The sequence below is a fragment of the Salmo salar genome, chromosome 09 (assembly GCF_965601325.2).
Source record: "Salmo salar chromosome 09, fSalSal1, whole genome shotgun sequence".
In the NCBI taxonomy this organism is placed as follows: Eukaryota; Metazoa; Chordata; class Actinopteri; order Salmoniformes; family Salmonidae; genus Salmo; species Salmo salar.
The window spans coordinates 158434942-158458730 of record NC_138299.1 but is presented as its reverse complement, the minus strand read 5'-3'; the positions used below and the strand labels follow the sequence as shown (position 1 = coordinate 158458730).

Below are 23789 nucleotides of genomic sequence, written 5' to 3'. Positions count from 1 at the left end.
CTCCAACACAGTCCCAGACACACTACCCTCCAACACAGTCCCAGACACACTACCCTCCAACACAGTCCCAGACACACTACCCTCCAACACAGTCCCAGACACACTACCCTCCAACACAGTCCCAGACACACTACCCTCCAACACAGTCCCAGACACACTACCCTCCAACACAGTCCCAGACACACTACCCTCCAACACAGTCCCATAGACACACTACCCTCCAACACAGTCCCAGACACACTACCCTCCAACACAGTCCCAGACACACTACCCTCCAACACAGTCCCAGACACACTACCCTCCAACACAGTCCCAGACACACTACCCTCCAACACAGTCCCAGACACACTACCCTCCAACACAGTCCCAGACACACTACCCTCCAACACAGTCCCAGACACACTACCCTCCAACACAGTCCCAGACACACTACCCTCCAACACAGTCCCAGACACACTACCCTCCAACACAGTCCCAGACACACTACCCTCCAACACAGTCCCAGACACACTACCCTCCAACACAGTCCCAGACACACTACCCTCCAACACAGTCCCAGACACACTACCCTCCAACACAGTCCCAGAAACACTACCCTCCAACACAGTCCCAGACACACTACCCTCCAACACAGTCCCATAGACACACTACCCTCCAACACAGTCCCAGACACACTACCCTCCAACACAGTCCCAAACACACTACCCTCCAACACAGTCCCAAAGACACACTACCCTCCAACACAGTCCCAAAGACACACTACCCTCCAACACAGTCCCAGACACACTACCCTCCAACACAGTCCCAGACACACTACCCTCCAACACAGTCCCAGACACACTACCCTCCAACACAGTCCCAGACACACTACCCTCCAACACAGTCCCAGACACACTACCCTCCAACACAGTCCCATAGACACACTACCCTCCAACACAGTCCCAGACACACTACCCTCCAACACAGTCCCATAGACACACTACCCTCCAACACAGTCCCAGACACACTACCCTCCAACACAGTCCCAGACACACTACCCTCCAACACAGTCCCAGACACACTACCCTCCAACACAGTCCCAGACACACTACCCTCCAACACAGTCCCAGACACACTACCCTCCAACACAGTCCCAGACACACTACCCTCCAACACAGTCCCAGACACACTACCCTCCAACACAGTCCCATACACACTACCCTCCAACACAGTCCCAGACACACTACCCTCCAACACAGTCCCAGACACACTACCCTCCAACACAGTCCCAAAGACACACTACCCTCCAACACAGTCCCAGACACACTACCCTCCAACACAGTCCCAGACACACTACCCTCCAACACAGTCCCATAGACACACTACCCTCCAACACAGTCCCAAAGACACACTACCCTCCAACACAGTCCCAAAGACACACTACCCTCCAACACAGTCCCAAACACACTACCCTCCAACACAGTCCCAGACACACTACCCTCCAACACAGTCCCATAGACACACTACCCTCCAACACAGTCCCAGACACACTACCCTCCAACACAGTCCCAGACACACTACCCTCCAACACAGTCCCAGACACACTACCCTCCAACACAGTCCCAGACACACTACCCTCCAACACAGTCCCATAGACACACTACCCTCCAACACAGTCCCAGACACACTACCCTCCAACACAGTCCCAGACACACTACCCTCCAACACAGTCCCAGACACACTACCCTCCAACACAGTCCCAGACACACTACCCTCCAACACAGTCCCAGACACACTACCCTCCAACACAGTCCCAAACACACTACCCTCCAACACAGTCCCAAACACACTACCCTCCAACACAGTCCCATACACACTACCCTCCAACACAGTCCCAGACACACTACCCTCCAACACAGTCCCAGACACACTACCCTCCAACACAGTCCCATAGACACACTACCCTCCAACACAGTCCCAGACACACTACCCTCCAACACAGTCCCAAAGACACACTACCCTCCAACACAGTCCCAGACACACTACCCTCCAACACAGTCCCAGACACACTACCCTCCAACACAGTCCCAGACACACTACCCTCCAACACAGTCCCAGACACACTACCCTCCAACACAGTCCCAAACACACACTACCCTCCAACACAGTCCCATAGACACACTACCCTCCAACACAGTCCCAAACACACACTACCCTCCAACACAGTCCCAAAGACACACTACCCTCCAACACAGTCCCAAACACACACTACCCTCCAACACAGTCCCAAAGACACACTACCCTCCAACACAGTCCCAGACACACTACCCTCCAACACAGTCCCAAAGACACACTACCCTCCAACACAGTCCCATAGACACACTACCCTCCAACACAGTCCCATAGACACACTACCCTCCAACACAGTCCCATAGACACACTACCCTCCAACACAGTCCCAGACACACTACCCTCCAACACAGTCCCATAGACACACTACCCTCCAACACAGTCCCAGACACACTACCCTCCAACACAGTCCCAGACACACTACCCTCCAACTCAGTCCCAAAGAAAAACCCAGCAGCGTTGCAGTTCTTGACACAAACCGGTGCGCCTGGCACCTACTACCATTCTCTGTTCAACGGCACTTAAATCCTTTGTCTTGCCCATTCCGCCCTCTGAATGGCACAAATACACAATCCATGTCTCAATAGTCTCAACGCTTAAAAATCCTTCTTTAACCATGTCTCCTCCCCTTTCATCTACACTGAATGAAGTGGATTTAACATGTGACATCAATAAGGGATCATAGCTTTCACCTGGATTCACCTGATCAGTCCATGTCATGGAAAGAGCAGGTGTTCTTAATGTTTTGTACACTCAGTCTATATTGTACGGTATGTCTGTCCCAAATGGTATCCTATTTTCAGTATATGTAGTGCACTACTTTTGACTAGAGCTCTATGGGCGCGGTTCAAAAGTAGTGCACTAAATCAGGAATAGTGTGTCATATGAATGTATCCGGAGAGACACAAAGACACATTGAATTACATTGAATTGACATTATTGTACAAACCAAGCAGGGTTTCCAGGTGCAGGAGAATTAAAAACAACGCTGACAGCTGCATTTTACGAGCAGACATTTTACCCACGAGTACCACCATCCACTTTAAAGGAAAGAGGCAAAAAAAAACGTTTCTGTAACACTGGGGCATATTTGTCAAAGTTTTATGTGTGCAGAACATTAAGGCCTACTTTGCGCTAAAAACATGGTTTTCAATACAGTAGTTAATTTATTAGCCTACTTCATCTTTTTAACTGTAGTTAAGTGAGAGAACTTCATGAATCTTATTATATAATGTCATTAAAAAATGTAAAACATTAATTTGATACAAATTCATACAACATAAATAATTTTTAAAAATGAAGACATGGAAGGTACTAATGATACGCACATAATACCTTGACATTAATGTATTAATTAATACCACAGTCTATGGTGTCTCTACTCTTTCACAAAATTACACGTTTTTCCCTGAGAAAGGTAGGAATATTTCTGATAGGAAGATTCCCGTAATCATAATGGTAGAAGCAAGAAATCCGAAATCCTCCAATAGGGATTTCAGGAAGACCGGGGAATTTTTGGGAAAGCAACCCTAACTCGGAAAGTATTCAGACCCTTTCACTTTTTCCTCATTTTGTTACGTTACAGCCTTATTCTAAAATGGAATTAAATAATTTCCCCCCCTCATCAATCTACACACAATAGCTCATAATATCAACACGAAAGCAGGTTTTTACAAATTTTTGCAAATGTTTTCAAAATAAAATCCCAAAATACCTTATTAAGTATTCAGACCCATTGCTATGAGACTCGAAATTGAGCTCAGGTGCATACTGTTTCCATTGATCATCCTTGATGTTTCTACCTGTGGTAAATTCAATTGATTGGACATGATTTGGAAAGGCACACACCTGTCTACATAAGGTCTCACAGTTGACAGTGCATGTCAGAGCAAAAACCAAGCCATGAGGTCGAAGGAATTGTCCGTAGAGCGCCGAGACAGTGGTCGAGGCACAGATCTGGGGAAGGGTACCAAAACATTTCTGCAGCTTTGAAGGTCCCCAAGAACACAGTGGCCTCCATCATTCTTAAATGGAAAAAGTTTGGAACCACCAAGACTCTTCCTAGAGCTGGCCGCCCAGCCAAACGGAGAAATCGGGGGAGAAGAGCCTTGGTCCGAGAGGTGACCAAGAACCTGATGGTCACTCAGACAGAGCTACAGAGTTCCTCTGTGGAGATGGGAGAACCTTCCAGAAGGACAACCATCTCTGCAGCACTACACCAATCAGGCCTTTATGGTAGAGTGGCCAGACGGAAACCACTCCTCAGTAAAAGGCACATGACAGCCCTCTTGGAGTTTGCTAAAAGGCCCCTAAAGACTCTCAGACCATGAGAAACAAGATTCTCTGGTCTGATGAAACCAAGATTGAACTATTTGGCCTGAATGCCAAGCATCACAGGAGAAAACCTGGCACCATCCCTACGGTGAAGCATGGTGGTGGCAGCATCATGCTGTGGAGATGTTTTTCAGCAGCAGGGACTGGGAGACTGGAAGAGATTGAGGGAAAAATTAATGGAGAGCAAAGTACAGAGAGATCCTTGACGAGTGAAGGTTCACCTTCCAACAGGACAGCGATCCTAAGCACACAGCCAAGACGACGCAGGAGTAGCAGTCGCTGAATGTCCTTGAGTGGCCCAGCCAGAGCCCAGACTTGAACCCAATCTAACATCTCTGGAGAGACCTGAAAATAGCTGTGCAACAACGCTCCCCATCCAACCTGACATAGCTTGAGAGGATCTGCAGAGAAGAATGGGAGAAACTCCCCAAATACAGGTGTGCCAAGCTTGTAGCGTCATACCCAAGAAGACTCAAGGCTGTAATCACTGTCAAAGGTGCTTCAACAAAGTACTGAGTAAAGGGTCTGAATACTTATGTAAATGTCATATTTCAGATGTTTTTTATACATTTGTCAAAAAAAATATCAAAAAAACTGTTTTTTCTTTGTCATTTTGGGGTATTATGTGTAGGTTGATGAGGGAAAATGTAATCCATTTTAGAATAAGGCTGTAACGTAACATAATGTGGAAAAAGTGAAGGAGTCTGAAACATTCTGAATTCCCTGTATGTCTGCTGTACAGACAGACACACAAAACAACTTCAGGAGGGTGATGGAGAGAGGAAAGAGAGGGGAGAGAAGGGAGAGAGGGGCAGCAAAGATAGAGGAAATAAAGGAGAGAGAACAGAGAGAAGGAGAGAAGGGGAGAGAGGGGAGAGATTTAGGAGAGAGAAGGAGAGAGAGGACAGAGGAGAGGTAGGATGCAACAATAATCACATAATGACTTGACATTAATGTATTAATACCACATTCTATGGTGTCTCTACTCTTTCCCCAAATTACCAGGTTTTCCTGAGAAAGGTAGGAAGATTCCCAGAATCATAAGGGAAGAAGCAGGAAATCCGAAATCGTCCAATAGGGATATCTGGAATACCGGGGGATTTTGGGGAAGTTACCAAAATGTGCAACCTTAACTTCACTGTGTCTATCCATCAATCACAAACAGGTGCAGCTGACGCCAGCCGCTAGTATTAGAATCACAGTCAGGGCGACCAGGAGTCCCAGAGCCACAATGGACGCCGTGACGGCCCAGATGTAGGTGCCCTTGGAAAAATCAACCATTGGGGTCCTCATGGCCAGCCTGACCCTGCGAACCTTCTGGTGGTTCTGGGGTGGGTACCGCACCACGTTGACCTCCTCCATGCCCAGGGACTTGACCAGACACGCTCGATGATGGCTGAACTGGTTAAAGGTGTGCTTCCCATGATAGCTTCCTGTTCCACTCTGACCTGTGGAGTGGGGTTAGAGATGTTAGATGTTATGATGTTCAAGTTTCCCAGGTTTACCAGAAATCTCTGTTGAAAGATTCCTGGAATCAGGAGGAACTAAACAGGAAATCCAGAATCCTCCAACCAGGATTTCGGGCAAACCTGGGACATTTGGGAAAGTTGCTGGAATTTTTCAACTATAGTCCAAATTCAAGGATTCCCTATGTTGGCTACTGTATACTGCTTTCCATTCCAGCAAACCTTTTCTATTATTGTTAGGATATATGTGAATGCGGTCAGGTGATTCTCTGATTCAGAGGGGTTGGGTTAAATGCGGAAGACATTTTGGTTGAATGCATTCAGTTGTGCAACTGACTAGGTATCCCCCTTTCAATAAAAGATAGACCTAACTTTTCAGTTCTTTGACAATCTTTAAACAAACAAAGATAAACCATAGATTGGCTGTTAGATTAGAATGAAATTATAGATTAAAACGGAAGATCAGAAAAACACATCTAGCAAGCAAACAGCAGCCCGCCATCGACAGAATCAGTGGCTCATCGTCATTACAGAGGATCGGTGATGGCAAGCTGACGCCACTAACAGCAGTCAGGGGTTTGCACCACCAGGGTTGTGAGTTGAGTTACAGTGTCAGACACACAAAGACATTAGACATTATTCTAAAGACACAGGCACAGGGACATGTCTTTCGTTGAATGTACGTCGGCCAATACAGCTAAAGACTGGCTAGCGCCAGATTTGCCAAAGTCTCCAACAGGTGCAGTTCAAGCCACCAGCAATTAGCAGAATGGCAGTCAAGGTGATCAAGAGACCGAAAGCAAAGACTGTGGCCGCCACGGCCCAGATGTAGGTTTTCCTAGAGAAGTCGACCAGTGGGGTCCTCATGGCCAGCCTGACCCTGCGAGCCTTCTGGCGGTTCTGGGGTGGGTACCGCACCACGTTGACCTCCTCCATGCCCAGGGACTTGACCAGACACGCTCGATGATGGCTGAACTGGTCAAAGGTGTGCTTCCCATGATACCTTCCTGTTCCACTCTGACCTGTGGGGTTCAGATGTCACAGGGCTAGGGTCAGATGAGGGGTCAAAGGGTCATGTGACTTGTTAAGGATTAGATGTTAGCTGCATGACGCTCTAGCAGCATTTCTCCAACTCAGTCTCAAGGACGCACTACCTTCCAACTCAGTCCCAAGGACACACTACCTTCCAACTCAGTCCCAAAGACACACTACCTTCCAACTCAGTCTCAAGGACGTGCTACCTTCCAACTCAGTCTCAAGGACGCGCTACCTTCCAACTCAGTCCCAAGGACGCACTGCCTTCCAACTCAGCCCCAAGGACGCGCTACCTTCCAACTCAGTCCCAAGGACACACTACCTTCCAACTCAGTCCCAAGGACGCGCTGCCTTCCAACTCAGCCCCAAGGACGCGCAACCTTCCAACTCAGTCCCAAGGACACACTACCTTCCAACACAGTCCCAAGGGCGCACTGCCTTCCAACTCAGCCCCAAGGACGCGCTACCTTCCAACTCAGTACCAAGGACGCGCTACCTTCCAACTCAGTCCCAAGGACGCATTACCTTCCAACTCAGCCCCAAGGACGCGCTGCCTTCCAACTCAGCCCCAAGGACGCGCTGCCTTCCAACTCAGCCCCAAGGACACACTACCTTCCAACTCAGTCCCAAGGACGCGCTGCCTTCCAACTCAGCCCCAAGGACGTGCTACCTTCCAACTCAGTCCCTGGTATCTATCAGAAACTTGTTCACTGAGGATAACTCTGATTCTATCTATATGGATGATCTCTATGGTAACTTGTCCCCTAAAGAGGACTCTATATGTATTATCTCTATGGTAACTTGTCCCCTAAAGAGGACTCTATATGGATGTATTATCTCTATGGTAACTTGTCCCCTAAAGAGGACTCTATATGGTGATTACCTCTATGGTAACTTGTCTCCTAAAGAGGACTCTATATGGATGTATTATCTCTATGGTAACTTGTCTCCTAAAGAGGACTCTATATGTATGATCTCTGTGGTAACTTGTCTCCTAAAGAGGACTATATGTATTATCTCTATGGTAACTTGTCTCCTAAAGAGGACTCTATATGGATTTATTATCTCTATGGTAACTTGTCTCCTAAAGAGGACTCTATATGTATGATCTCTGTGGTAACTTGTCTCCTAAAGAGGACTATATGTATTATCTCTATGGTAACTTGTCTCCTAAAGAGGACTCTATATGTATTACCTCTATGGTAACTTGTCCCCTAAAGAGGACTCTATATGGATGTATTTGTCCCCTAAAGAGGACTATATGTATTATCTCTATGGTAACTTGTCCCCTAGAGAGGACTCTATATGGATGTATTATTTCTGTGTCTTGTATCTGGACAGGGTGAACTCTGAATTACTCAAGGGGGTTTATGTTCCTCTCAGAAATTCTGTCTTATTTACATCGGCCTCATCCCCTCATCACACCAGCCTTTAAATGCTGTGACACCCTGTGGAGATTGGGCCTGGGAGTGTTTAGGTTATTATAAACTTGGTATGGTTTGATTGGTCAATGGTGGTTGGTTTTGGGTTGAAAAGTTACACCTTCAGATGTTATAAATGTAATTAAATGCATCATGTATCCAGTTCATGGAGGAAGGTTGTATAATAAATTCTAATTTCCTAGGCTTCTAGGCCTCTGGCCTAGTAAGCATCTCTTTGTTCATGCTTTGTCCTATAAGTTAACTTTAGGATCTATATGCCTAGAATGATGCTTTGTCCTATAAGTTAACTTTAGGATCTATATGGTTGGAATAATGCCTTGTAATGCTTGTTAATGTTCGTAACTTAAGCTTCATGCCTGGTATGTTTAAATTAATTCATTGTTCAATGTTAATTAAACATCTGCCTTTGATATAGACAATTCTCAGACCCATTCTTGCTAGTCAACGTCAACTCATTGTCTAATGCTTGCTTGTGTATTTTAATTGTCTTTATAGAGTCATATCAACATTTTAATAGGTTAATTGCTTAGTCTTTATTACGAGTTTTATGTGACGTATATCTAATATATATATATTATATATATACACATTTTACTGCTCACTACAGTCAGAGGGTGAATGTAGACACAGTGCATCTGTCTACTGTAGGCAAGCCACCATTGGACTGTCGTAGGCATGACTACTGTAGTGGCAAGGTGTGGTTGGGCCAGCAGTGGCATGCCATCATATCAGCTGCCGTCAGTTAACCAGAATCGTCCCAGTACCGGCTAGCGTGCCAACCAACAGTATATTCACCAGAGGTCCGGCTAGGCCGTATCCTAAAGCCTAACAGTATTATGAGACAGTTTTCTTACCTACACCCCCAAAGGGCAGAGAGTTGAGGGTGTAGTGCATAATAACGTCGTTGACTGTTACCCCGCCACTGGTAGTCTCAGCCAGCATTCGCTTTATCACCTTATTGACAGAGACAGAAAGAAGGATGTCTTTTATCAAACCCTCATATGTAAATACATACTGTACATACCCAAAATAAGGACAATTGTTGTTGCCACAGTAACAGATGACCTCCTTACAGTATATAAACTACATTTCATCAGGAGCTCAACTGAAAGTGACCCATGTCCAATCCCAAATAAACCCCTAAAACCCTATGCCCAAATTGTGGAGATTTGAGTGGATTCGGCTGGTGTAATCTCCACCATGTCCTCCTTTTTGGATTTCAGCCCTACTCCATAGCTTGCTCACTAGCTCCCTCCAGACCTTACCTTCTTGTTGGAGGAGAAGACGTAGAGCGCCAAAGGCTTCTCTCTCTCGTTGAGGAAGTGGATGGCGTCGTCTATGTCGCTGACGGTCACTATGGGCAACAGGGGGCCGAAGATCTCCTCCTGCATCAGCCTAGCCTGGGGGGGCACGTCCTTCACCACCGTGGGGGCTGAGGGGGTCAGGGGTCAATCAACGTTTTTTGACAGACCAAGCATAGTTCTCAAGTGTTTCAGAAAGAATCGCAGCTGGAGGATTTTCAATGAGTAAATTCTTAGTTTGAGGATTCCCAGTTAGAGCAATCCCAGTTGGGAGATTCCTGGAATCAAGAGAGCCGAAGCTGGGAGGGAATCCTCCAACTGAGCCACACTTGGTCCCATGCAACCACAGGGTTGTGGGTTTGATTCTCACAGGGGACCAGTACAAATGAAATTGTATGCACTCACTACTCTGGACAAGAGCGTCTGCTAAATGACTAAAATTAAAAATAAAAAAATTTAAAATGTAATTCTCCAATTGTGATTTCTGAAAAACCTTGGAACTTTGGGAAAGGTACTGGGAATGTTGCAACCCAAGGGGGAAATACAGTAATATTATTAAAACCCGAGTCTGCCAACTACTAACTAATGTGTCACCAAATATCTGTGAACCCAATGAGACTGCGTACCAATGTAGCGCTGTGACGCATCACTCTGCCCCCCTACTGTTGCCGTGTAGCCCTCCAGCAGAGTCATCACGCGGTTGAAGTGGCGCTGGTTGATGATGCGGCCGTAGTCAGGGGAGGATTTGGGGTCAGGCCCATAAAACTCCTAGGATTAAGGAAAACAACGTATGGATTAGATGCTAGCTGAGAATAAGGGGTTGTTACCTACAGTCAATCAGAGTTGGGGTCAATTCTGGAAGGGAATTGAAATCAAATTCATGAATTGGGAAGATTCTCATAGAAAACAATGGACTTTCACCCCCTAAGTGTTTTATTTATGAATCTAATAATTTCATTTCACTTCCTGAATTGACTGAATTGAAAATCTGAATTGATACCATACTGTGTACATTAATATACAATGTAATAAAGTAGTAATCCATTGGCAGAGCTATCGTAGCATCCTTGCTAACTAGCTACAGTAGAGATAGAGAGGAGGTAAGAGACCAGTAGTGTCTGCCGGATACCCTCCACCACTCTGTTCTGGATGCTGGGTTCACACAGGATGTAGTCTGGGGCGATGCACGTCTGACCGCAGTTCACAAACTTCCCCCACGTGATACGCCTGCGGTGGATGAACAAAACCAACATGAAGAGAAAAATTAAACAATAAATAAACCACAGACATAAAATCAATGTGCATCTTTCATCTTTCACATACACCTTCAACATTTGTAAAAGGAGCTAAGCATGCTGTTGTCTCATTACATATAATAACCCTTTAGGGTTAAAAGATTCTGGGGGAAAAAATCCCCAAATCCCCTTGTTTTCCAGAAATCCTGGGTGGATGATTATGTATTTCCTGCTTATTCCCTTCTAACTCCGGGAATCTCTCGAAAAGGATTTCTGGAAAACCTTGGAATTTTGGGAACATTTTTACAATTTTGCAACCTTATGACCCTTAATAAATCCTGTTCCTCACATCTTTCTCAATCACCAACTGCCAAAACATTAGCCACGATGCTACGCTAATACACGTCAGCTGAAACGGCTTTGCTAGGCAAAGATTCTAACTAGTCCAAAACTCCCTATCAAAGATGTTAACTAGTACAAACTCCCTATCAAAGATGTTAACTAGTACAAACTCCCTATCAAAGATGCTAACACGTACAAAACTCCCTATCAACGATGCTAACTAGTACAAACTCCCTATCAAAGATGCTAACTAGTACAAACTCCCTATCAAAGATGCTAACTAGTACAAACTCCCTATCAATGATGCTAACTAGTACAAACTCCCTATCAAAGATGCTAACTAGTACAAAACGCCCTATCAAACGTGCTAACTAGTACACAACTCCTTATCAAAGATGCTAACTAGTACAAAACTCCTTATCAAAGATGCTAACTAGTACAAAACTCCTTATCAAAGATGCTAACTGTTAAAGCTAGCTCACTATGTCATCTCTCGCTGATAGCAACAGGTGGTGGGGTTGTTACCTTGACCAACAATATGGCTGTTATATTACTGACACCAGGTATTACAGACCACAGGTATTACAGACCACAGGTATTACAGACCACATGTTACTGACCGGCATGCGACTCTGAGGTCGACGTCCTTATCGATGTAACAGGGGCTCTTCCCCCCCAGCTCCAGGGTCACGGGGGTGAGGTGTCGGGCTGCGGCCTCCATCACCAGTTTACCCACAGTGCTGTTCCCTGTGTAGAAGACGTGGTCGAAACGCTGACGCAGCAACTCCTGGGTCTCTGACACACCCCCACACACTACAGGGTACAGCTCCTGGAAAGACCCCAACATTAACAGGACAGTTCATCCCAGAACCAAAGTTGCTTAGATGCATGGTAAGATGCTTGAAAATTAAGCATGCTGTGTACTATCCCTTTAAGCGTGCTGTTTACTATCCCTTTAAACATGCTGTGAACTATCCCTTTAAGCGTGCTGTGAACTATCCCTTTAAGCGTGCTGTGAACTATCCCTTTAAGCGTGCTGTGAACTATCCCTTTAAGCGTGCTGTGAACTATCCCTTTAAACACGCTGTGAACTATCCCTTTAAACACGCTGTGAACTATCCTTTTAAGCGTGCTGTGAACTATCCCTTTAAACACGCTGTGAACTATCCCTTTAAACACGCCATGAACTATCCCTTTAAGCGTACTGTGAACTATCCCTTTAAACACGCCATGAACTATCCCTTTAAACATGCTTTGAATTATCCCTTTAAGCGTACTGTGAACTATCCCTTTAAGCATGCTGTGCACTATCCCTTTAAACATGCTGTGACCTATCCCTTTAAGCGTGCTGTGAACTATCCCTTTAAACATGCTGTGTACTATCCCGTTAAGCGTGCTGTGAACTATCCCTTTAAACACGCTTTGAACTATCCCTTTAAGCGTACTGTGAACTATCCCTTTAAACACGCCATGAACTCTCCCTTTAAACACGCTTTGAACTATCCCTTTAAACATGCTGTGTACTATCCCTTTAAGCGTGCATAGGACACTAACTCAAGACAGCAGGATGTAGCCACTATGTATTATTGACATCACAGCAATAGAGGACTTGTCTATACTACACGCAGTATAAAGGTGATGCTGTAATATTGGAGCTAAATCGCTGACTATTGGCTCACAGTCACAGGACTAAAACAGTTCAGCTCAGATTGCTCTCAAAAAACGGAGTATACAAAACATTAAGAACACCTTCCTAATATTGGGTTACTTTCACCTGGTCAGTCTATGTCATGGAAAGAGCAGGTGTTCCTAATGTTTTGTACACTCAGTATATATAGGTAGTGTCCCAAATGGCACTCTATTACCTATATAGTACACTACTTTTGATCGGGGCCCATAGGGTTCTTGTCTAAAGTAGTGCACTATATAGGGAATAGGGTGCCATTTGAGGGACGGTGACATACAGTATTCTCATACAGCAGACAAGGGGGAATAGAATAGGGACCTGGTCCAGATATCGTGGGAGCAGAGCTTTGAGGAGACTAGCAGAGTATTCACTCAGCTCAGACGGCTTCACCACAGCTGCATTGCCTAGAGAGAGAGAGAGAGAGGGAGAGAGAGAGAGAGAGAGAGAGAGAGAGAGAGAGAGAGGAGAGAGAGAGAGAGAGAGAGAATGAACAGTGTGTGAATGGGATGACATCACTCAGTGGTATCAGAAGGCTAGACAACTAGGGAGATGGATAATGCTGTGTGTCCGTGTCCGTGTCAGTGAGGGATGGAGAGACAAAGCTGAATAAAAGACAACTACAGTGGTGGGAAAAGTAGGAGTGGAGGGGGCAGCTGAAGATTACACAGCGAAGGAGGAATAGGAATGAAGGGGGGGGGGGGGGTCGTTGTGGTGTACCTGCAGCGATAGCCCCGACCAGGGGCTGCAGGGTGAGGGCCCAGGGGTAGTTCCAGGCCCCAATGATGAGGACCACTCCCAGGGGCTCCGGCTGGATGTACGCCTTCAAGTATATTACATTACATTACAGTACATTCAACTTTATTCATCCCTTTTGAGTTCCAAGTAGAACCCTTTTGATTCCCAAGTAGAACCCTTTTGAGTTCCAAGTAGAACCCTGTTGAGTTCCAAGTAGAACCCTTTTGATTTCCAAGTAGAACCATTTTGATTTCCAAGTAGAACCCTTCTAAGTTCCAATTAGAACCCTTTTGAGTTCCAAGTAGAACCCTCTGTTGAAATGGTTATTCAAAGGGGACAGCGGCAGAACCATTTTAGGTTCTAGATATAACTTTGTTTCTAACAGTGTAGCTAACTGTAAACGGACTGATGTAGTGCAATGATAAGTCTTCCATAGAGTACCTGGTCTGAGATGGTGAGGAGGTTCCTCTCTACATGCCGAGGAGCAGCCCACTGGGCCAGCTTCGACACAGCCAGGCTGATCTCATTCTCCAGGCCGATCAGCTCAAACAGCGGGGTGTCGTACTGGCTCTGTGGAACGCAAAGTGAGCTTTCTTTATGTGAGATATGGGTATTTCCACAGTAAACTTACTGAAACTTTTGGCAAAATGATCTAAATGTATAAGTCCGTGTATTTGTACAGTTACTCCCAACACTTTAAACTTTCAAAAGCTACTGAGGAAGACATAATTCATAGTTCAGAGGCGTGATAGTTTGTGATATACTTACAAGGCTCATTTAATTGGCTCTTATCGAAGGCGTCACAATTGGCCCCAGACTATCACAGCTAATGAACTACTGTATGATTGAAGATTACCCTGCTGATGTCCTGTTTGAGGGCAGTAGCGATCTCTCCCTGTCTGTCTGTGATCATCCTCTGGAGGGACTTGAGCTGCTGAACTCTGAACTCTAGGGGTCGCGACCGCCCAGCGAGGAAAGCCTCTCTGGCCTTCTGCACCGCCTGCTTCTCCATGGTAACCGGTCACCAGCACACACCTGAACAGTAAACACACAGCCACTGTAAAGTACACACAAAGTACACCTGTTCAGATAGACACAGGTACATGTCACTAGAATACACCTGTTCAGATAGACACAGGTACATGTCACTAGAATACACCTGTTCAGATAGACACAGGTACATGTCACTAGAATACACCTGTTCAGATAGACACAGGTACATGTCACTACAATACACCTGTTCAGATAGACACAGGTACATGTCACTAGAATATACCTGTTCAGATAGACACAGGTACATGTCACTACAATACACCTGTTCAGATAGACACAGGTACATGTCACTAGAATACACCTGTTCAGATAGACACAGGTACATGTCACTACAATACACCTGTTCAGATAGACACAGGTACATGTCACTATAATACACCTGTTCAGATAGACACAGGTACATGTCACTACAATACACCTGTAAAGTAAAGTACAGCAGACAGACACAGGGACACTCGGCACGGAATAACTAAAATATGCATGCCCATCCTTATACTTGTATCATACATGGCTATATACTGTATATCACTAAATTTCTTATGAAAGATAATTGTTTTGAATAATTGGTACATTGGTTTATCATAGATTTGCCTATGAATACTCACGTGAAGAAAATGCTGAGAATTATCCCAAACCATCAAATAAATGTCCAGTGCTTTTGTGGTCTGCTTAAAATGAACAAATATGAAGTAGGTCTACTGTATTTTTCTTGAAGAGTATATTATCTAATCAACTTTGACCTGGCATGGTCCCGTGTAGCTCAGTTGGTAGAGCATGGTGTTTGCAACGCTAGGGTTGTGGGTTCGAGTCCCACGGGGGACCAGTACGGAGAAAAAAATGTATGAAATGTATGCATTCACTACTGTAAGTCGCTCTGGATAAGAGCGTCTGCTAAATGACTAAAATGTAAAAATATGTAGCGGGGTTCAACAGAGCACGAAAGTAGAATGCACGGTCTACAATAGAAGAGTAACTACAGGGTCAACAGTACTATGCAGTTGTTTGTTTTCTCTACCATCAACCTAAATGTGGAATATAAAATATCACTTAAAAATCAGTTTACATATGTTGGTTGTCAAATATGTTGAAATAATCATTAAATGATGACGCTTTCACCGCACAATAAAGAAGTACTGAACAGTATTTTGTCTGTTGAATAAGCTTAACTACGTCATCGAATACATGTAAAACAACGTTTCCAATACTCACACATGAATAAAAGAAGCACGCAGGATTATTGTCCGTTGTCAATAAATTCCATCCATAAAATCGGAAAAATGTATGACAAAAAATACACTTCTGAAAAGTTAAATCCTTCGGGACAGTGTAAAAAAAATATATATATAACGATATCAGAAACTTTACTATTCTGCGCAAACTTCTTGCATAAAACAAAAAGTCATTCACCGTGTGAAACAAAATGCGCTGCTACCGACGTCTCATTACCAAGGAGGTGAACTTCATTATGCCACAGTAACGCACCTTCTCTTCCGCTCAGGTTCTGCCTCACTGACGTAACCGCGGGATTGACGTTTATTTATTGCTTGAGGCAACGGGTGGTATCGGTTTAGCCGCAGACCGTAGCCTACTCAAATTAGCCGTTTATTTTGCATTTTTGCTAATTAATGGAAGTATTTGTCTTTATGGAAAACGAGCTAAAAATGACCTAGAATTTTCTTAATGACGTTAATTAAATATGTTTAATATATATTTTTTAAATGTCTCCTAGATTTAGGACAGACAAAACCGTGTTTCTAATCATGTATTCTTTGACTGTCCTTATTGCCATTATGAATGTATTATTCAGTCCTTCTTGCCATTATGAATGTATTATTCAGTCCTTCTTGCCATTATGAATGTATTATTCAGTCCTTCTTGCCATTATGAATGTATTATTCAGTCCTTCTCACAGCAGGAACACCAGCTTCCCCACGTTAACCTCACAGCAGGAACACCAGTTTCCCCAGTTAACCTCACAGCAGGAACACCAGTTTCACCACGTTAACCTCACAGCAGGAACACCAGTTTCCCCACGTTAACCTCATCGCAGGAACACCAGTTTCACCACGTTAACCTCATCGCAGGAACACCAGTTTCCCCACGTTAACCTCACAGCAGGAACACCAGTTTCACCACGTTAACCTCATCGCAGGAACACCAGTTTCACCACGTTAACCTCACAGCAGGAACACCAGTTTCACCACGTTAACCTCACAGCAGGAACACCAGTTTCCCCACGTTAACCTCACAGCAGGAACACCAGTTTCACCACGTTAACCTCACAGCAGGAACACCAGTTTCACCACGTTAACCTCATCGCAGGAACACCAGTTTCACCACGTTAACCTCACAGCAGGAACACCAGTTTCCCCACGTTAACCTCACAGCAGGAACACCAGTTTCCCCACGTCAGCCTCACAGCAGGAACCTCTGCAAGAAACACAAGGCACAAAATGGCTCCCATCATCACCTCTATTCACAAAACAGGACAACAAGTGAATACAAACAGTGACACAGCAAGTCACAGAGATGAGGAGATTGGCAGTCAGATATACTTTAAAGGGACTGTTCATGTGAGGACAAAGTGTAGAGGTCAACAAACAGCGATACAAAAAAACAAAGGCCTAATTTAGTGGAGGAGAATGGTGCATGCTGGGTAATTATAGGGGGCTGTAGATCATGTCGCTAGTTTTGTGTGGTTAGATTTTCCTCAACAACACCATACATTGTCTGACGGTGACAAAGCCATTCTTGTGTTGCAGCAGCGCAAGGGCTGTGTACCCAATGCCACACAGTTCCCTATATAGCGCACTACTTTTGACCAGATCTCTATGGGTCCCTGTTCAACACTAGTGGACTATGTAGAGTAAAGGGTAACATTTGGGACAAGCCTTAGCCTTTGGAGCTGTGGGACAATGTTCTCATAATGCATCTTGAAATCTCTGAGGAAAATGAACTTTTCATGATGGATTGGCGAGAGAAAATAGAAGCGTTTCCCCATTTTAGACAAACAAATAGCTCATTGAATAACAATAGCTGAGGTTTCTTTTTCCCCCGAGATAATAATTGAGTCCTATTTATAAAATCAAATGTTTTCATTTGAAAATAGTTACTGTTTGACAACATAAACTACGTAAAACACTGCTGCTACTCTCTGTATATTATCTATGCATAGTCACTTTAATAACTCTACATACATGAACATATTACCTCAACTACCTCAACCCCCTGTATATAGTCTCATTACTAACCTGTACCCCCTGTATATAGCCTCATTACTAACCTGAACCCCCTGTATATAGTCTCATTACTAACCTGTACCCCTTGTATATAGTCTCATTACTAACCTGTACCCCTGTATATAGCCTCATTACTAACCTGTACCCCCTGTATATAGCCTCATTACTAACCTGTACCCCTGTATATAGTCTCATTACTAACCTGTACCCCTGTATATAGTCTCATTACTAACCTGTACCCCTGTATATAGTCTCATTACTAACCTGTACCCCCTGTATATAGTCTCATTACTAACCTGTACCCCCTGTATATAGTCTCATTACTAACCTGTACCCCCTGTATATAGTCTCATTACTAACCTGTACCCCTGTATATAGTCTCATTACTAACCTATCCCCCCTGTATATAGCCTCATTACTAACCTGTACCCCCTGTATATAGCCTCATTACTAACCTGTACCCCCTGTATATAGCCTCATTACTAACCTGTACCCCCTGTATATAGTCTCATTACTAACCTGTACCCCCTGTATATAGTCTCATTACTAACCTGTACCCCCTGTATATAGTCTCATTACTAACCTGTACCCCCTGTATATAGTCTCATTACTAACCTGTACCCCTGTATATAGCCTCATTACTAACCTGTACCCCCTGTATATAGCCTCATTACTAACCTTTACCCCCTGTATATAGCCTCATTACTAACCTGTACCCCCTGTATATAGCCTCATTACTAACCTGTACCCCTGTATATAGCCTCATTACTAACCTGTACCCCTGTATATAGTCTCATTACTAACCTGTACCCCTGTATATAGTCTCATTACTAACCTGTACCCCTGTATATAGCCTCATTACTTACCTGTACTCCCTGTATATAGCCTCATTACTAACCTGTACCCCCTGTATATAGCCTCATTACTAACCTGTACCCTCTGTATATAGCCTCATTACTAACCTGTACCCCTGTATATAGTCTCATTACTAACCTGTACCCCTGTATATAGTCTCATTACTAACCTGTACCCCCTGTATATAGCCTCATTACTGACCTGTACCCCCTGTATAAAGTCTCATTACTAACCTTTACCCCCTGTATATAGTCTCATTACTAACCTTTACCCCCTGTATATAGTCTCATTACTAACCTGTACCCCTGTATATAGTCTCATTACTAACCTGAACCCCTGTATATAGTCTCATTACTAACCTGTACCCCCTGTATATAGTCTCATTGCTAACCTGTACCCCCTGTATATAGCCTCATTACTAACCTGTACCCCCTGTATATAGCCTCATTACTAACCTGTACCCCCTGTATATAGCCTCATTACTAACCTGTACCCCTGTATATAGCCTCATTACTAACCTGTACCCCTGTATATAGCCTCATTACTAACCTGTACCCCCTGTATATAGCCTCATTACTAACCTGTACCCCTGTATATAGCCTCATTACTAACCTGTACCCCTGTATATAGTCTCATTACTAACCTGTACCCCTGTATATAGTCTCATTACTAACCTGTACCCCTGTATATAGCCTCATTACTTACCTGTACTCCCTGTATATAGCCTCATTACTAACCTGTACCCCCTGTATATAGCCTCATTACTAACCTGTACCCTCTGTATATAGCCTCATTACTAACCTGTACCCCTGTATATAGTCTCATTACTAACCTGTACCCCTGTATATAGTCTCATTACTAACCTGTACCCCCTGTATATAGCCTCATTACTGACCTGTACCCCCTGTATATAGTCTCATTACTAACCTTTACCCCCTGTATATAGTCTCATTACTAACCTGTACCCCTGTATATAGTCTAATTACTAACCTGAACCCCTGTATATAGTCTCATTACTAACCTGTACCCCCTGTATATAGTCTCATTGCTAACCTGTACCCCCTGTATATAGCCTCATTACTAACCTGTACCCCTGTATATAGCATCATTACTAACCTGTACCCCCTGTATATAGTCTCATTACTAACCTGTACCCCCTGTATATAGCCTCATTACTAACCTGTACCCCTGTATATAGTCTCATTACTAACCTGAACCCCTGTATATAGTCTCATTACTAACCTGTACCCCCTGTATATAGTCTCATTACTAACCTGTACCCCTGTATATAGCCTCATTACTAACCTGTACCCCTGTATATAGTCTCATTACTAACCTGTACCCCCTGTATATAGTCTCATTACTAACCTGTACCCCCTGTATATAGCCTCATTACTAACCTGTACCCCTGTATATAGCCTCATTACTAACCTGTACCCCTGCACATTGACTCTGTACCGGTACCCCCTGTATATAGTCTCATTACTAACCTGTACCCCCTGTATATAGCCTCATTACTAACCTGTACCCCCTGTATATAGTCTCATTACTAACCTGTACCCCCTGTATATAGTCTCATTACTAACCTGTACCCCTGTATATAGCCTCATTACTAACCTGTACCCCCTGTATATAGCCTCATTACTAACCTGTACCCTCTGTATATAGCCTCATTACTAACCTGTACCCCCTGTATATAGCCTCATTACTAACCTGTACCCCTGTATATAGCCTCATTACTAACCTGTACCCCTGTATATAGTCTCATTACTAACCTGTACCCCTGTATATAGTCTCATTACTAACCTGTACCCCCTGTATATAGCCTCATTACTAACCTGTACCCCTGTATATAGTCTCATTACTAACCTGTACCCCTGTATATAGTCTCATTACTAACCTGTACCCCCTGTATATAGCCTCATTACTAACCTGTACCCCCTGTATATAGTCTCATTACTAACCTGTACCCCCTGTATATAGCCTCCTTACTAACCTGTACCCCTGTATATAGCCTCATTACTAACCTGTACCCCTGTATATAGTCTCATTGCTAACCTGTACCCCCTGTATATAGTCTCATTACTAACCTGTACCCCCTGTATATAGCCTCATTACTAACCTGTACCCCTGTATATAGTCTCATTACTAACCTTTACCCCCTGTATGTAGTCTCATTACTAACCTGTACCCCTGTATATAGTCTCATTACTAACCTGAACCCCTGTATATAGTCTCATTACTAACCTGTACCCCCTGTATATAGTCTCATTACTAACCTGTACCCCTGTATATAGCCTCATTACTAACCTGTACCCCTGTATATAGTCTCATTACTAACCTGTACCCCCTGTATATAGTCTCATTACTAACCTGTACCCCCTGTATATAGTCTCATTACTAACCTGTACCCCTGTATATAGCCTCATTACTAACCTGTACCCCTGTATATAGTCTCATTAATAACCTGTACCCCCTGTGTATAGTCTCATTACTAACAAGTACCCCCTGTATATAGTCTCATTACTAACCTGTACCCCCTGTATATAGCCTCATTACTAACCTGTAGCCCTGTATATAGCCTCATTACTAACCTGTACCCCTGCATATTGACTCTGTACCGGTACCCCCTGTATATAGTCTCATTACTAACCTGTACCCCTGTATATAGCCTCATTACTTACCTGTACTCCCTGTATATAGCCTCATTACTAACCTGTACCCCCTGTATATAGCCTCCTTACTAACCTGTACCCCTGTATATAGCCTCATTACTTACCTGTACTCCCTGTATATAGCCTCATTACTAACCTGTACCCCCTGTATATAGCCTCATTACTAACCTGTACCCCTGTATATAGTCTCATTACTAACCTGTACCCCTGTATATAGTCTCATTACTAACCTGTACCCCCTGTATATAGCCTCATTACTGACCTGTACCCCCTGTATAAAGTCTCATTACTAACCTTTACCCCCTGTATATAGTCTCATTACTAACCTTTACCCCCTGTATATAGTCTCATTACTAACCTGTACCCCTGTATATAGTCTCATTACTAACCTGAACCCCTGTATATAGTCTCATTACTAACCTGTACCCCCTGTATATAGTCTCATTGCTAACCTGTACCCCCTGTATATAGCCTCATTACTAACCTGTACCCCCTGTATATAGCCTCATTACTAACCTGTACCCCCTGTATATAGCCTCATTACTAACCTGTACCCCTGTATATAGCCTCATTACTAACCTGTACCCCTGTATATAGCCTCATTACTAACCTGTACCCCCTGTATATAGCCTCATTACTAACCTGTACCCCTGTATATAGCCTCATTACTAACCTGTACCCCTGTATATAGTCTCATTACTAACCTGTACCCCTGTATATAGTCTCTTTACTAACCTGTACCCCTGTATATAGCCTCATTACTTACCTGTACTCCCTGTATATAGCCTCATTACTAACCTGTACCCCCTGTATATAGCCTCATTACTAACCTGTACCCCTGTATATAGTCTCATTACTAACCTGTACCCCTGTATATAGTCTCATTACTAACCTGTACCCCCTGTATATAGCCTCATTACTGACCTGTACCCCCTGTATATAGTCTCATTACTAACCTTTACCCCCTGTATATAGTCTCATTACTAACCTGTACCCCTGTATATAGTCTAATTACTAACCTGAACCCCTGTATATAGTCTCATTACTAACCTGTACCCCCTGTATATAGTCTCATTGCTAACCTGTACCCCCTGTATATAGCCTCATTACTAACCTGTACCCCTGTATATAGCATCATTACTAACCTGTACCCCCTGTATATAGTCTCATTACTAACCTGTACCCCCTGTATATAGCCTCATTACTAACCTGTACCCCTGTATATAGTCTCATTACTAACCTGAACCCCTGTATATAGTCTCATTACTAACCTGTACCCCCTGTATATAGTCTCATTACTAACCTTTACCCCTGTATATAGCCTCATTACTAACCTGTACCCCTGTATATAGTCTCATTACTAACCTGTACCCCCTGTATATAGTCTCATTACTAACCTGTACCCCCTGTATATAGCCTCATTACTAACCTGTACCCCTGTATATAGCCTCATTACTAACCTGTACCCCTGCACATTGACTCTGTACCGGTACCCCCTGTATATAGTCTCATTACTAACCTGTACCCCCTGTATATAGCCTCATTACTAACCTGTACCCCCTGTATATAGTCTCATTACTAACCTGTACCCCCTGTATATAGTCTCATTACTAACCTGTACCCCTGTATATAGCCTCATTACTAACCTGTACCCCCTGTATATAGCCTCATTACTAACCTGTACCCTCTGTATATAGCCTCATTACTAACCTGTACCCCCTGTATATAGCCTCATTACTAACCTGTACCCCTGTATATAGCCTCATTACTAACCTGTACCCCTGTATATAGTCTCATTACTAACCTGTACCCCTGTATATAGTCTCATTACTAACCTGTACCCCCTGTATATAGCCTCATTACTAACCTGTACCCCTGTATATAGTCTCATTACTAACCTGTACCCCTGTATATAGTCTCATTACTAACCTGTACCCCCTGTATATAGCCTCATTACTAACCTGTACCCCCTGTATATAGTCTCATTACTAACCTGTACCCCCTGTATATAGCCTCCTTACTAACCTGTACCCCTGTATATAGCCTCATTACTAACCTGTACCCCTGTATATAGTCTCATTGCTAACCTGTACCCCTGTATATAGTCTCATTACTAACCTGTACCCCCTGTATATAGCCTCATTACTAACCTGTACCCCTGTATATAGTCTCATTACTAACCTTTACCCCCTGTATGTAGTCTCATTACTAACCTGTACCCCTGTATATAGTCTCATTACTAACCTGAACCCCTGTATATAGTCTCATTACTAACCTGTAC

General features: G+C 43.9%; 1 protein-coding gene across 2 annotated transcripts; it reads right to left on the bottom strand.

Annotated features, from left to right (window-relative positions):
• Nucleotides 1-522: 522 nt before the first annotated feature.
• LOC106613311 (aldehyde dehydrogenase, dimeric NADP-preferring) lies at nucleotides 523-17159 on the bottom strand. Of its 2 annotated transcripts, none has more exons than XM_014215405.3 (11): nucleotides 15949-17159; nucleotides 14543-14721; nucleotides 14128-14256; nucleotides 13669-13771; nucleotides 13270-13355; nucleotides 11885-12093; nucleotides 10797-10914; nucleotides 10314-10455; nucleotides 9652-9818; nucleotides 9241-9340; nucleotides 523-5891 (listed from the first exon to the last, which is right to left on the bottom strand). In XM_014215405.3, exons 2-11 carry the CDS (start codon nucleotides 14696-14698, stop codon nucleotides 5599-5601), a joined length of 1503 nt encoding a protein of 500 aa, XP_014070880.1. In that variant the 5' UTR covers nucleotides 14699-14721; nucleotides 15949-17159; the 3' UTR covers nucleotides 523-5598. The 2 variants fall into 2 exon arrangements, with proteins under 2 accessions (XP_014070880.1, XP_014070877.1); XM_014215402.3 differs by having other exon boundaries at nucleotides 5734-6931.
• Nucleotides 17160-23789: the final 6630 nt, after the last annotated feature.